The sequence below is a fragment of the Pavona decussata genome, unplaced genomic scaffold, assembly GCF_977016875.1.
Source record: "Pavona decussata unplaced genomic scaffold, jaPavDecu1.1 SCAFFOLD_44, whole genome shotgun sequence".
In the NCBI taxonomy this organism is placed as follows: domain Eukaryota; kingdom Metazoa; phylum Cnidaria; class Anthozoa; order Scleractinia; family Agariciidae; genus Pavona; species Pavona decussata.
Window position 1 is genome coordinate 332,590 of NW_028145466.1, and position 13,315 is coordinate 345,904.

At 38.9% G+C, this 13,315-nt stretch overlaps 1 protein-coding gene across 2 annotated transcripts; it reads right to left on the reverse strand.

Moving 5' to 3' along the window:
• Positions 1–405: 405 nt before the first annotated feature.
• LOC146482693 (uncharacterized) lies at positions 406–3,047 on the reverse strand. 2 transcript variants are annotated; one of them, XM_085106780.1, is made up of 2 exons: positions 1,546–3,047; positions 406–1,452 (listed from the first exon to the last, which is right to left on the reverse strand). In XM_085106780.1, the coding sequence occupies exons 1-2, from the start codon at positions 2,594–2,596 to the stop codon at positions 1,433–1,435; spliced, it is 1,071 nt and encodes a 356-aa protein (XP_084962906.1). In that variant the 5' UTR covers positions 2,597–3,047; the 3' UTR covers positions 406–1,432. The 2 variants fall into 2 exon arrangements, with proteins under 2 accessions (XP_084962906.1, XP_084962905.1); XM_085106779.1 differs by having other exon boundaries at positions 406–3,037.
• Positions 3,048–13,315: the final 10,268 nt, after the last annotated feature.

Here is a 13,315-nt window from a genome sequence, read left to right on the forward strand (position 1 = left end):
GGGCCCAGATGAACTGCCCTTGGTAAAGTACCATTATGGAAGTGTAACGAATTAAGGTCATGTTCTTAACCTCCACATAATTTGGTTGAGGTGTCTGGATGGAAACTTTCCCAACTAATTTCGCTTGAAACTCAGTCTTTCCTGAGGGTGGTCATTTTCAGGGTTTCCCATAGTAAATGCGGCGGATTTGGACAAAGCCAAGATGGTATAACTACCCTTGTCTTGCACTGAGTGGACCCAGCCTCACTTCCAATCAAAGGTCAGGTCACTAAGTGAGCAACTGTAAAACGGGCTATATTAAACATCAAGTTTTAATTTCTCACATTTTCAAACATCTGCAGAATTCTGAACATTGTCGCGCCTCGTGTTCATTAGATTGTTTCCATATTTTACATCACGCCTTTACCATTTTCCAACTCAAGATAAAAGAGGCCTTTCATATTCAAAGAGAACAACCTTCCTTGAATCAACAATTACACCTTGTAAATCTAAAATTATCCTTATAATTCTCACATTGTCACGTTTCATGTTCATTTTGTTGTCACCGTTCATAATAATTAGCATTTTTGTCTACTTATTATAAATTCAACTTCCAACGCTTTGTACATTAACCAACTGAAGATGACAGAAGTCTCTGTCGAAACATGTTTTGTAAACTTAAAGGTTTTTTCGCTTTTGACTTGCCCGCTGCTATCAAGACCCTTTAGGAGTTTTAATTTGTAATTACCTTCAAATGCAAAATTACTCAATTCGCCCAAACTTCATCAGTCTCCCCCACCACCCCCTCCTTCAATGATTTCTCATTTTTTTTTTAAACAATTAAAAAACAACTTAAAAAAAGAGAAAAACTAAAGATTTGTGTGGCCCGGTATTGTGAAGCTATTGAAACATTTTTGGATTGCTTACCTCCAAGAAATAATAAAGATAAAAGGCTACAACTTAACAAATCGTGCTCCGAGAGGTTCTTTGGGTACAAACAAGAAATTTCAAAATTCCAATTCTATCTGGAGAGTGTCCCTATACTGTAAGGCACATTTGATCATCTCGTCATGCTATTATGCGCTACACAAATTTACAAATTTAATCATTTCGACCTTACTCGTCTTGTTTTTATCCGTCTCGTCTGTTTGTCGCTTCTGTACCCGTCCTCGTCCCGTTTGAAATCGTTCTGTTCCTGTTTGTCGCTTCTGTACCTGCCCTTATCCCGTCTTCGTCCTGTTTGAAATCGTTCTGTTCCCGTTTGTCGCCTTCGTACCTGTTCTCGTCCCATTCGGAAACGTTCTGTTGCTTTTAGTCGGTTCCGTACCCGCCTGTACTCGTCCCGCTCGAAATCGTCCCGTTCCCGTTAGTTGCTTCCGTACCTGTACTCGTGCCGTTCCCGTTTGTCGCCTCCGTACCTGTTCTCGTCCCATTCGAAATCGTTCTGTTGCCTTTAGCCGGTTCCGTACCCGCCTGTACTCGTCCCGTTCCCGTTAGTTGCTTCCGTATCTGTTCTTGTTCCGTTCCCGTTTGTCGCCGTCCCGTTCCCGTTTGTCGCCTCCGTACCTGTACTCGTCCCGTTCCCGTTTGTCGCCTCCGTATCTGTGCTCGTCCCGTTCGAAATCGTCTCGTCCCGTTCCTGTCTGTCGCGTCCGTACTCATCACCTTGGTTGTTGATGCGTTGATACCATAAAAACAGTAAAACAACAGGAAGACCGATTAACAATTTAAAAGTTTCAAGCAGCGTTACAAAGGTCAATTTCTGTTCAAGAAGAGTCTGATATTCTTGGATTTCATTACACATTGTCTCCACATCGTTCTGAAGAGATTCTAGCTTCCAGATTGTGTGGGCAAAAACGGCGTGGCTCGCGAAGCTTGTAACACCAGCAACCCCTAGTGCAACTGCCCCAGGTACATTGCCAACTACAACCGATGTCACGAATAGGGGAACAGAGCTGAATCCAAAAACAGCAGCCCAATTCTTAACGCTCCGGCCTTTCTTGATGTCCCCGTGAATGGCTCGAACCAGCTGTTTGAGTTCTGTGTTGAAGTGCTTTAATTTTACCATCACGTCTGTGGTAATCTTCCGTAAAATCGTGGTACCCAGGTATTCCCAGTTTGGCAGAAGATCGTTATGTATCAGATCTATGAGAGGCTGCAGCTCCATTTGCAGCCATTCGAACTCTTTCCGATACATCTTGTAGTCCATCTCTAAGCTCATTGCTTGGTCGTACAGATCAACAGCTCTGTACAACAAATACACTGACACAAAACACAAGCCTTTTTGTCTTTTGGCAACGGCAAGGGCCTTTTTCCCCAGATCCGGAACGTTACGAATGACATCTCTCACCTCTTGCGGAACCATGTTCCAAATTGCTTTCCAGTCGGTTGTTTTGTACAACCTGTGCAGTTCTTTTATGCAGTCGATGATGTTCGACACGAGCTCTAAATCTATCGTCATACTCTGGGTCATGCTATTCTTTGCATAAAGCGCCACCTCCACGCATCCCTTTGGCACACTGCTTGTTAGAGACGGAAAAACAAGCAAAGAAGCCACGAACAACACTGCAAAACATTGAAAGGGAAAGCGGAAATACTTCCGGTCTCGTGGAAACATTTCGAGGATGCGAGTAAATTTCTCCCTTTTTGGATCGACTGGAGATGGGTTTTGTCTTGTTGAATGTTCTGCTTGATGTGAAAGACCCAAGGCGTCTGTTGCCTTGCAAATGGGGATTCAAAAATGGACGGGAAACAAATCGCTCTGCTCGTAAGAATGACGTGTCCTTTGATGCTTGTACAGAACATACAAGTGGCCCCCAGGCGGCGTGTCATATTTCGGTCACGCTCTCTCCTCCGCAGAGGCTTCTTAGAAAGCCTGAAGAGAGAGGGAAATTAAACGAGTAGAGCCTGGGGGAGAGTAATATTAAAGCACGCTGGGGAGGGAGAAGAAAAGAGAGGAAGCTCCCGCCTTTCCCCTTCCCATCGTCCCCCGCGCGCCCCCGATTTTTTATTTCCCCCGTTTTCCTCCTTTCCCCTCCTTTTTTTCACGTTTCTCCACTGATGGAACCTCTGCGGAGGAGAGAGGGTCGCGCTTTCTCTGGTATTACAAAATGGGTTTAAATTTTCGACCTATGAACTGGCGTTTTAATTAATTAATTAATAAATTAATTAATAGTGTTTGTTTTTCGCTTCTTTTTTTTTTTCTCGTAAAATGTGATTTGCAAAAGTCGAGAGCCGCTATTTTCCCGATAGAACTATCTTCCGTTGTGCGTCGTTCAAGACGTAAAATGGAAGCTAGTTCCTCCAAAATTTCCGTTACTGATTTATTAAGGTGATTCCATCGAATTGCATTGCGCATCCTTGCTGCGCATAATTTTTCGCGTCATTTAGCGCGCGCACGAGCGCGCGCGCGCACAACATTACGGGATTTCCTTGAGGTTAAAGGGGCAGTATCACGCTATTTTTAGTAACACATTGAAAAAAAGACATTTTCGAAAAGACGCTATTCGGTTGAAGCAGCCAAGATCTAATGTCCAAAATTCCATTAAAAGACTATCATAATGCAAAGAAACTATCCACGGAAATTTTCGCCAGCAGATGACTAAAATAAATATGGGTTCAAATTTGAGAACGTCGGGCGACGTTTTCAATTTTCGCTGTCGTAACGCACTAAAAATCGGTTGTACTATATTTTGGTTCAACCTTTCGTCTCAGTAGAATCACTATCAATATGTCTTTACATTAGCGATTTAAAATTAATTAGCACAGTGTTCAAAGTTTAAATTAAGCGAATTTTTGCCCAAAATCATGATATCTCCCATGATACTGCCCCTTTAAGCTTGGCAGGGAAATAAATGGTCCTTTTCTTCTAAACGAGCACGGTGACCGCCATTTTTTAATGCATCACTGTAAATGTCATACGGTTGACCACTATATATCGCGATTTAAAGAAAAGTTTAATACTCTACTTTGAGATATTTTTATTTGAATGCTTTAAAAAGCACGTATTTAGGTAGTGCTGCTTACGTGCACACGCAGCAAAATCCTTAATTTCTTTCATAATCTTAATTTCAGTTCAATGAAAATAGTTTGTTGTGTAAGATTAAAGTAAATTTTGTTGAACTGCTTCGATATTTTAATGCAAGAAATTAATTTTTCTAGAAATGATAGTTCCCTTTTCGGATTACTAGCGTTCCTAATATAAACCTCGTGGGTCATCGATTTACTATAATAGCCATCCAGGTTGCACAAAAACGAGCACGGTGACCCTCATTTTTTATTGCATTTTTGTAATGCTCATAACATAGTCATGAACTGGACCAAGTCTTAGACAATTTTAAATACTCCTTCTTTTTCAGCAGAATCACCTTAAGGCGTTGGTTACTTCTTTGTTTGCAACAATTTTGGAAGAATTGAACGTTGCTTGATATTTGTGGCTCTCCATTGACGTCAGTTTTTTATCCGTCTGTTCTCTAATTGCTGATAAATTTCGTCATAATATTGTCAGAGTTGTTGTTGATTCACGAACTCTAAAATAGAATGCAAGTAAGAAAGAGAGTAAACGCGAGACTGATCAAAACATCAGTTTCCTCGTGATGTGCTGAGAGTATTTCTAAATTAAGATCATCTTTCCTAAATGGACTACACCTGTTTTGAACGTGCTGTTTAATGTTTTGCTACCTGTGTGTGTGGTTGGTTGTGTACCTGCTTTTTAACCTAAATGTATTGATAAATTAAATAAGCTACGCCTAAAATCCTGATTTAAAGTTGTAATTTTTCTTGAGGAGCCTGTAGCTGGTATACGCCCCAATGGTTTCTCTATGGGCATCCTCGTCATTTATCTTTTATATTTTAATTTATATTTATCCTGTAATGATGTGTAAAAATAATGTCAAAAAATTAACTGAAAGAACTGAATTTCAGGCTGATGGACTAAACGTCTAAAACAAGGGTGAGAACTCAGTAATACACTAAAGAATCGAAATTTCGAAATTAACTTTGATTCCAGCTGACAATGTTCTCGAAAAAGTATACTAAAACGCTGGGGTTTTTTTTCGACTCCGATAATTTCAGTCTCAACAGTATAAATTCGCGCTCATCGCCGATTGGCAGGTTAAACCTTTTTCAGTAAGTGACACACGCATACTCGAAGAAAATGGTTAAAAGTATGTTTATTTATTTCTGTTGTTTGCGTCCTCTAGGCTTCGCATTTTTAAATGCGAAATATTAAAATCTAGCTTTTATTTCTAGATTTTAATATTTCAAAAGAGGCCTGTCACGATACAGTTTTCGGTCAGTTCATTTCATTCACACTGCCGAGGGTAAATAAAAGTTATTTATTTATTTATTTATTTATTTATTTATTTATTTATGTTATTTTAATATTTCTCCAATGTTTTACGTCATAATTTAAAATAAAAAGTCTAAGTATGTGGAAAGGGGAAGGGCACATCTATTATAACCAATGTTATGCCCCCTGCTAAATTATTTTTTACAACATGGAAAGCGATTCTTACTACTTTTAAGAATTCTTGTCACTAATACTTATTATTTTAATTTAAAAAATCAAAAAAAATTAATGGTAAAAACAGTTGTAATCAGGATAAACTAAAAATGACATGTTTCAATTTCTATAATATACGATAAGATACAACAAAAATGGAAACTTTCACCGACATTTGCTCGTGAATATAAGAGTAAAAAAAACAACGCCCTTCTTTCTCGCTGACCGCAGTCGGCATACACCTTTGCTGTCTTTCAAATCTTCAGAATCCTCACGCGCTCGAATTACCGCGTGCGCCTTATGTATACTCGCAATGGAATAAATGTGATGGCATACTTTAATCCCAGTAAATAAATGAGAAACATGTACTAGAAATACGTGACTCGCAAAACCTCGCGAAGCTAGGGCTGGGTGGACAGTTGATTTGAAGTGAAGGAATCTGCTAAGGCAGCTAGAAAGTATGAATTGTCTCGATCGTTATGATAGTGATTGAGAGGATAGTGTGCCCTTTGAATTGGCCGACCATTTTGCAAGTTGTGCGATCACACCCACTCGGAAAAAAGAAATCCGAGTTTTTCTAACAGGCAAATGTTTGCCTGTGTAACTGACTGAATAATACATCATTATTTTTATTTTATATTTATTTAATATTTATGGCATACAAAAAACAAAAGCCAAGGGATGAAATGCAAAAGAGTCTAGGACCCCATATTAAAGCAGGTCAATGGTAATAAAATGAAAATAATGATGCAAATTAAAATGTGGTAGTAAAATATTAAATATTATAACAAAAACACTAAGAGAATGAAATAATCCATAAAAAAAAAACATTTTAACTAAGGCTTTAAAAGAATTTACACTTGTTGCCTCATGCATGGAAAGGGGAAGGGAGTTCCATGTTCCCACAACTCTATGAAAATGAGTATATTTAAGAACATTCGTTCTACATATCTCATCTTTAGAGTTGACTTATCATTGTGTCTAAACGAATAGTGATCAGTTTCCTTATAGAAATCTACATAAGGTCCTACATCAATATCATTTATTCCGTGTCATTCTCATATATGCATACTCGGCTGTTTAAAACTAAGGCAACTACGTCTACTGTATTAACCATTTACATTAAAGGGGCAGTGGCAACTATTTTAGTGTCACTTTAAGTGGCCAAAAAACACGTTTGAACCGATGGAATCGTTGAAATAATGGCTACTAGTGCACAGAAACTAATAGGGAGCTAAAGCAACGGCAACGAAAACGTCACCTGAAAATATATGTTTATTTCATTTGTACTACTTCGCGATTATTTCAACTCGCTCAACTTTTACAATAATGGCGACCTATCCAGGAACCAAATTGGTAGGAGTGCCGTACAAGTTAAGAAGGAAAATGAAAAATTCATCGTCGTGCGTTCACGTTCTCCACAAAACTTTAAATGTGGTCATTTCACGTTGTTGTTTTGCAGAGGACGGCAAAGAAATGCACCAAAATGTAAAACGCGTGTGCAAAACGATTGGTTTTGCTCATTAAACCTATTGTTTTGCGGCGTTGTCGTTGCCGTCGCCGTCGTCGTTGCTAAAGCTCCCTAATATCAATTATGTTTGGCGGCGGTTAGCTAGGATGGAAATGGATTACAACTTTTTCCAAGTTCTTGTGTATTTTAGAGCAGTCGCTAAAAACAGATTATAGTTCGTTCTTCCTAGGAAAAATCCGTAATATTATCAGTTTCTCGGTTTTCTAAGAGCAACTTCATGTAAGCAAAAATGTTTTCCGTCAAACAGTTAATCCGTTTTGACCAAAACACAACAAGGTCACCGTGACAGCACCGACACAGCGGCAAAATGAGTGCGCATGCTCGTCACACGTGAGCAATCTTACTCGGCAAAATGACATATTTTTAAAATTTCCATTGCTTGTCCTCATTTCGCGTGGATAAGACCAAATCAAAATAGATAAGGTTGTTGCTTTCAGGAAAGGTTCCTTCGAACTTCCTCCATTACATATCTTATTCAACCAAAAAAAATTTGTGGTAACAGGTGTGAATTTGGCGACTGAAGTGGAGCATTCGTAATGGTTTCACGCTTGAATCACAAATCTCCGGGGCATTCGCACTCATTTTGCCGCTGTGTCGACAGTGCCCCTTTAAGCGATATGTTACTGTTTAAAGTAACAACAAAGTTGGGTTCTCATAAGTCCGACGATACAGAGACCGAATCAGACGTACAAACCGTAGACTTCAGCGCATGTCTTTGACGATTCGTTACCAAACTCGCCACAGCCTGTTAAGTCCTCAACGAACCACACTTGGAATTTTTGCCCAGCCGACACGAGCTTTGGGTTAGTGAAATCATCAAACCTTAGCACGTCAGATTTAGGGTTTGCCCAAGGCAGCTTGTAAAACTGATTGTTGAAGCAGTTCCAACCTCCCTTCAAATACTTCCCTTTAGGAAGAATGGGATTTCTTTCAGAATCAGTAATGCGTGTCCCCATGGTATAGGTGGTCCTTAGCCATGTACAGCCCCATTTCGAACGGTACTTGGGTAATAACGCCCCGGCACAGTTCACGTAGCCAGACTTGTATTTTAGTTTGAAGGTGATAATGCGACCTGGAGTAGGAGTGTTGAAGGCTCCATAGCTATTACCTTTGGCTCCGAAGCAGACTTCAGAAGGGTTCATCTGAATCCAGTTTTCTGTAATTGCAAAAGGCAGAATTTTTAGTTAATTCGAACGTTGTTCGGTTATAGAACACTTGAAAGGTGGGTGTTGAAAGTCTTAAAACAGTAAATGACTAATACTTCAGCCCTCAGAAACGTTTGATATTGGCCGATAAGGAGAGAAAAAGATGTGGACAGCCAAGATAAGGTGGCATTTGTAAGACCTTTATTCCCAAAATAGTGCATGACATTCTCCTCCTCCTCCTCCTCCTCCTCCTCCTCCTCCTCCTCCTCCTCCTCCTCCTCCTCCTCCTCATCATCATCATCATCATCATCATCATCATCATCATCATCATCACCATTTATAATCATCGTTATCATCTACAATCCCCCTCAAGATACGAGGCACAGCGCCCTGGAGCATAGAGGCATTGCAGATTTTACAAAAATTAGGTGCGTATTTTATTACAAACGTTTTCAAAACCCCGAAGGACCGAATCGGGGCGTAAAGACTTTATTTTCAAGATATCCACGTCCATATTCTTAAGCAGCCCTCAATATGCACACAAGAAAATTGGAAATCTCGCTGTACATATTGCAAATTATTAAGACCCATACACAAAGAACGAAACTTCGGCTTTGATGTGACAAAGGTGGACTGAAACAGGCATCAAAACATATCAAAGGGTTAGCAGCACTCCTACGTTAGGTGCTTCAAAAATAAGGTAAAACTAATGCCACTGATTTCGTGCCATGGAATGTCATACAATCAATTACCTCTTTCACATTGTACTCCTGTGTATCCAGCCGTGCATGTACAATTAAATCCATTAACCTGGTCCACACACGTCCCTCCATTCAAACAGGGATTGCTGGAACACTCGTTGATATCTAAGGGGAAAAATAGCGTGTCTTAACTTAGTATTTTCGATTCAAACATGTGTTCCATTTCCTTATAATTTTTCTTCATGTTTCCCTGCTGAAATTTATCGATCATTCGTTCGTTCGTTTATTCGTTCCTTCTTTCTCTCTTTCTTTCATTCATTCGCCATTCGATTTTTACAGTCGATCATGATCACTAGATCAATCGAATATTATCCATCACACAACAGGAAACAAAATGCACATGGAATTATACAAAATACGAAAAAGAATGGGTGTATTTGATATATGCAACGATCTACACAAGCCAGAGAAAAATAGATCACAAGTAATACAAAAGTAAAGGCTCGTTTAAACGGTTTCAACATTTGGTTCAAGACAGTTGTTGAACCGAATGTTGGGGGCGTTTGAACAGGTCGTTCAGCATTGTGTTACGGGACAGATTTTAAGAGTCCAAGGTTTGGTCCAACTTATTTTATTTCGTGAAGATAGTTGAGGTTTTTACAGTTCAGGATCAGAAGATCAAGAGATGAAGTAACAATTACTTCTGCTACTCATGCTTCTCATTCTGCTACTGAATCTGATTATGGTTTACAAAGCAGCTCTATTCATGTTGAACGTTAAAGTTAATTGGTTTTTCTAAAGATAAACGTAATTATGCGAAAACTAGGTGTTCGCAGCTGTGATGAGTCGGATTGTGAAAGGAATAAGAATTTAGATACAGTTTCTTTGTTCGTGCAAAAATTTGGAAAACCTAAGAAATTTGAAAGGCTGAATTCCAATACAGCAATTCAAATCGCTAGCCTGAAAGTAATCAAGTTTTACTAAGATCCTGTCGAAACAGATTTTAGTTTAAGGCTAAAGGAAGAGTAAAAATTGAACTGAGAATGATTGAGTTGGCAACAAGAAACCTTGAGGTGTGAAAGTGTGCGAGCGAAGCTAGATTTTAATGAAGCTCACTAAACTAATCATTATGCGAACTCCGGCTCCAAGGTGTGAGCGCGCGCGAGCTTAAAACAAACGTTCATTAGAGAAAGGCTATATCCCTTTCCAATTTCACAGCTGAAAACACCTTCTAAGGGAAATAATTTTTTTAAAGATAAGTTTCCAGAGGTGTTGTTTTCCCTAATTGAAAAGTTAATTTACCGAAAATAATAAGAACTCAGTTTCAATGAAGCAAAAATGTAATGCAAGAAAGTGAATAAATATTTGTGCTTGCAGCGAAGAGTGAAAATAATGGAGTTAAATAAAGCTAAATATTATCGTACGTCTACAACTGTTGAAAGCGTAAAAATGTCGAAAGCATGTTGAATCAAATTTAAAACGGTTTAAATTTTCATTCAACACCCATACAATATTTCCTTTGTTCTTAAATCCATGCCACGTTAGTACGTAAATCTAGTAACCACCCACACAACACTTAAGAGTGAGAAAAATCCGTTAACGTCTTCCACGCACACCCCTCTATTCAAACCACAGGGGCTGCTTGAACACTCGTTATAATTTAAAGACGGTGCCTACTATTGTTACTGCGCATACGTTTTGCGCATCTTGATATACTCGGGTTTCCTATAGGTGGTGCCTGCTAATACAGGAATATTTTTACGCGGTTTAAAACTATGCGGAGAAAGCAGAACTTAGCAAACGCTTTTGGTATCTCGAAAGAAAATTGGGGGTAACCATGCATTTCTCAGAGATAATTAAGCTTCAATTTCGGAAAAAATCCCATACATCGCTTCATATTTTGGCGCTTTTTAGAGATATTATTGCTTAATTATCTCTGAAAAATGCGTGGCTACACCCTATTTTCGTTTTGGATTCTAATAGGCCTTCCTAAGATCTGCTTTTCCCGCATAGTCATAAGCCGCACAAAAATACTTCGATATTAGTAGGCACCGTCCTTAAAGAAAAAAGCCATTCCTTTATTTATTTATTTATTTTTATTTATTTTTTCGTTCTTTCGTTTATTCTTTATTTATTTATTATCCATTCATATATTTTAGCAGTGAAGAAAACGTTCCAAGAAGTCTTGTCAGTTTGCCTTCATTTTAAAATTAAAATTATTCTAACGGCTTTTTTTCGATTTCTGGCTGCTATGTTCGTCTTTGTTTAAAATTTCAAATTGAGTTACCCATCAGAAAGGTATGCATTAGATAACCAAATACCAATACCTCTATTAACATGGCTACTGACCCGTTCCGCAATCCTCTCCAGTAAAACCTGGTTTGCAAATACACTGATATTCGTCTCTGTTGTAAATCGGTTGACAGGTGGCTTCATTTTTGCAAGGGCTACTCATGCAAGGTGTCTAAATTAAAAACAAGCGTAAAACGAGGAATTATTTTAATTTGGTTCACCGAATCTTTTTAAGGCCCAGGTTGCTTGATTGCTAAAAGGGCTACTCATGCAAGGCGTCTGAAAAGGGAAAGAAATGTATAATACTGGAACTATTTTATTCCAGTCATCTAATCTACATATTCCGTTTCAAAGTTGGGTTAATCTTGCCCATCTGCACCTCTCACCCATAGCTTGCATTAAATATCATTTGCAGCCTGTTTATAAAACGAGCACTCGCCGACAGCGCGCTTTGATCGGTGGAGTTTTGAAATCTTAAATGAACTGTTATTTTTTCCCTCAAGGTTGTTCGTAGTGCCTTGCAGTCGGCATTAGGGAGGGATTAGGTTTCCCGCTGAAACAAAACAGCGGTTTTTCCTGACGGGCGACAGGCAAAAAAATGCATTATAACATATACTGATACCTCACTTTAAATCGCTTTGTTTACAAATAAACGAAGCTGTCGCTGGCACATTACTAGGCTAGTTTCTTTCCCGGGGGGAAATAGGGAAAACGAAGATGTTTACTCGGGGAAAACTGCCTTGATTGCCTTAAAACTGGCTACAGGCCTTGTTTGTGAAACGATATTTTCGTTTGAAAATTAACCTAAAGAACAACACAATCCATAGCAAGGACATTTGCTGTAACAAATAACCCCGTAGTTTCCTACCTTAATGTTGTAATGGTCAAAGTTTTCGTCGGCGACTAAAGCATGCGCGTTCATAAACTTGTCGGTGTTCAACAACTGGCAAGAAGGCTTTCCGCCATCAAGCGAAGCAGCAAAATTTACTGAGTAGCAATGCTTGTTGTTGATGCATTCAAAAGTGCATTGCCTGTGGTTAGAGGCCATCAAAGTTTCCAGAACAAAGGCTTTGAGACGCACAGATGGATTTTTTGCAAAATTGGCGAAATAAACACCATTTTTTTCGTCCCGTTTGTAGAGGCGAGCATCAGCTGAGGTGAGGACGCCCAGCAACAACAGTAGCGATAAGAACAACCAGAATTTGCTTCTATCCATCTGTAAACAGGAAATGGAGACCTCAGCAGGAATATGAACCTCTTACCTTAATGTTTCGTGCAATTCGTTATCGGCGCTTTTCTAGTTTATCCCCGAACGTACATCACTAATTTGCACAACTCAATACGTGCAGCTCAAAACAAGTTTTTTTTTCCTTTTTTTTTTTTTTCAGTCAAAATTTGGTTTATCTTGAAGTCCAGTTTGACTTTCTTGTACGTGAGTGAAATCACTCAGTTGGTATGGCCATTCGCACGTGACAATTAGCTATATAGGGTAATCATAAATTTCATAAACATTTTCCATTTTTAGGAAATATTCCTCATCTATTGTAGTCGAAAGTTAACCGTTAAAATAAATCTTGAACACAAAAAAAACGTAGAAAATTCGCTGCTTATTGAACTTAAAGCTAAAAAACCATAAAAAGGAAAATTTTCTTCCGTTATTCCCTCTGTGGTATGACAGAACAAACCTCGTTCTCAAGATCTTTCATCTCCCCACCCTCTGGGGCTGGGGATTGGCAACTCTTCCTGTAACGTCGATAACAGTTCAGTTGTAGCTCTTTTTTTTTTAACCCAGATTTTATATGCGCTATCAAAAATGTCAACAATCAAGACCCAGAAACTTTTAGAGCACTTTTCACGAGATGGCATTTTACTCTCTTGCCGTTTCTTAGGGAGGTAAACTTATATCTTGCTCGGGATGGGGAGGGGAGGCTATGAAATATAAATAATAGTTTAACTCAATAAGAATTTTGAGTTTTACTGAGCCATATTTTCGACAAGCCTGTGCGAAACCATTGCTTTATTATCTCGACAACTCCTAAATTATTAGGAATGTTATTACCTTTTCAAGTTTGTCAATTTCCTTTCTGTTATTTCTCGCGTCTTTTTTATCGGTAGGATATGCACTGACATCATATTAGCAGGGAGCCAATTAAATGTGTGTAAG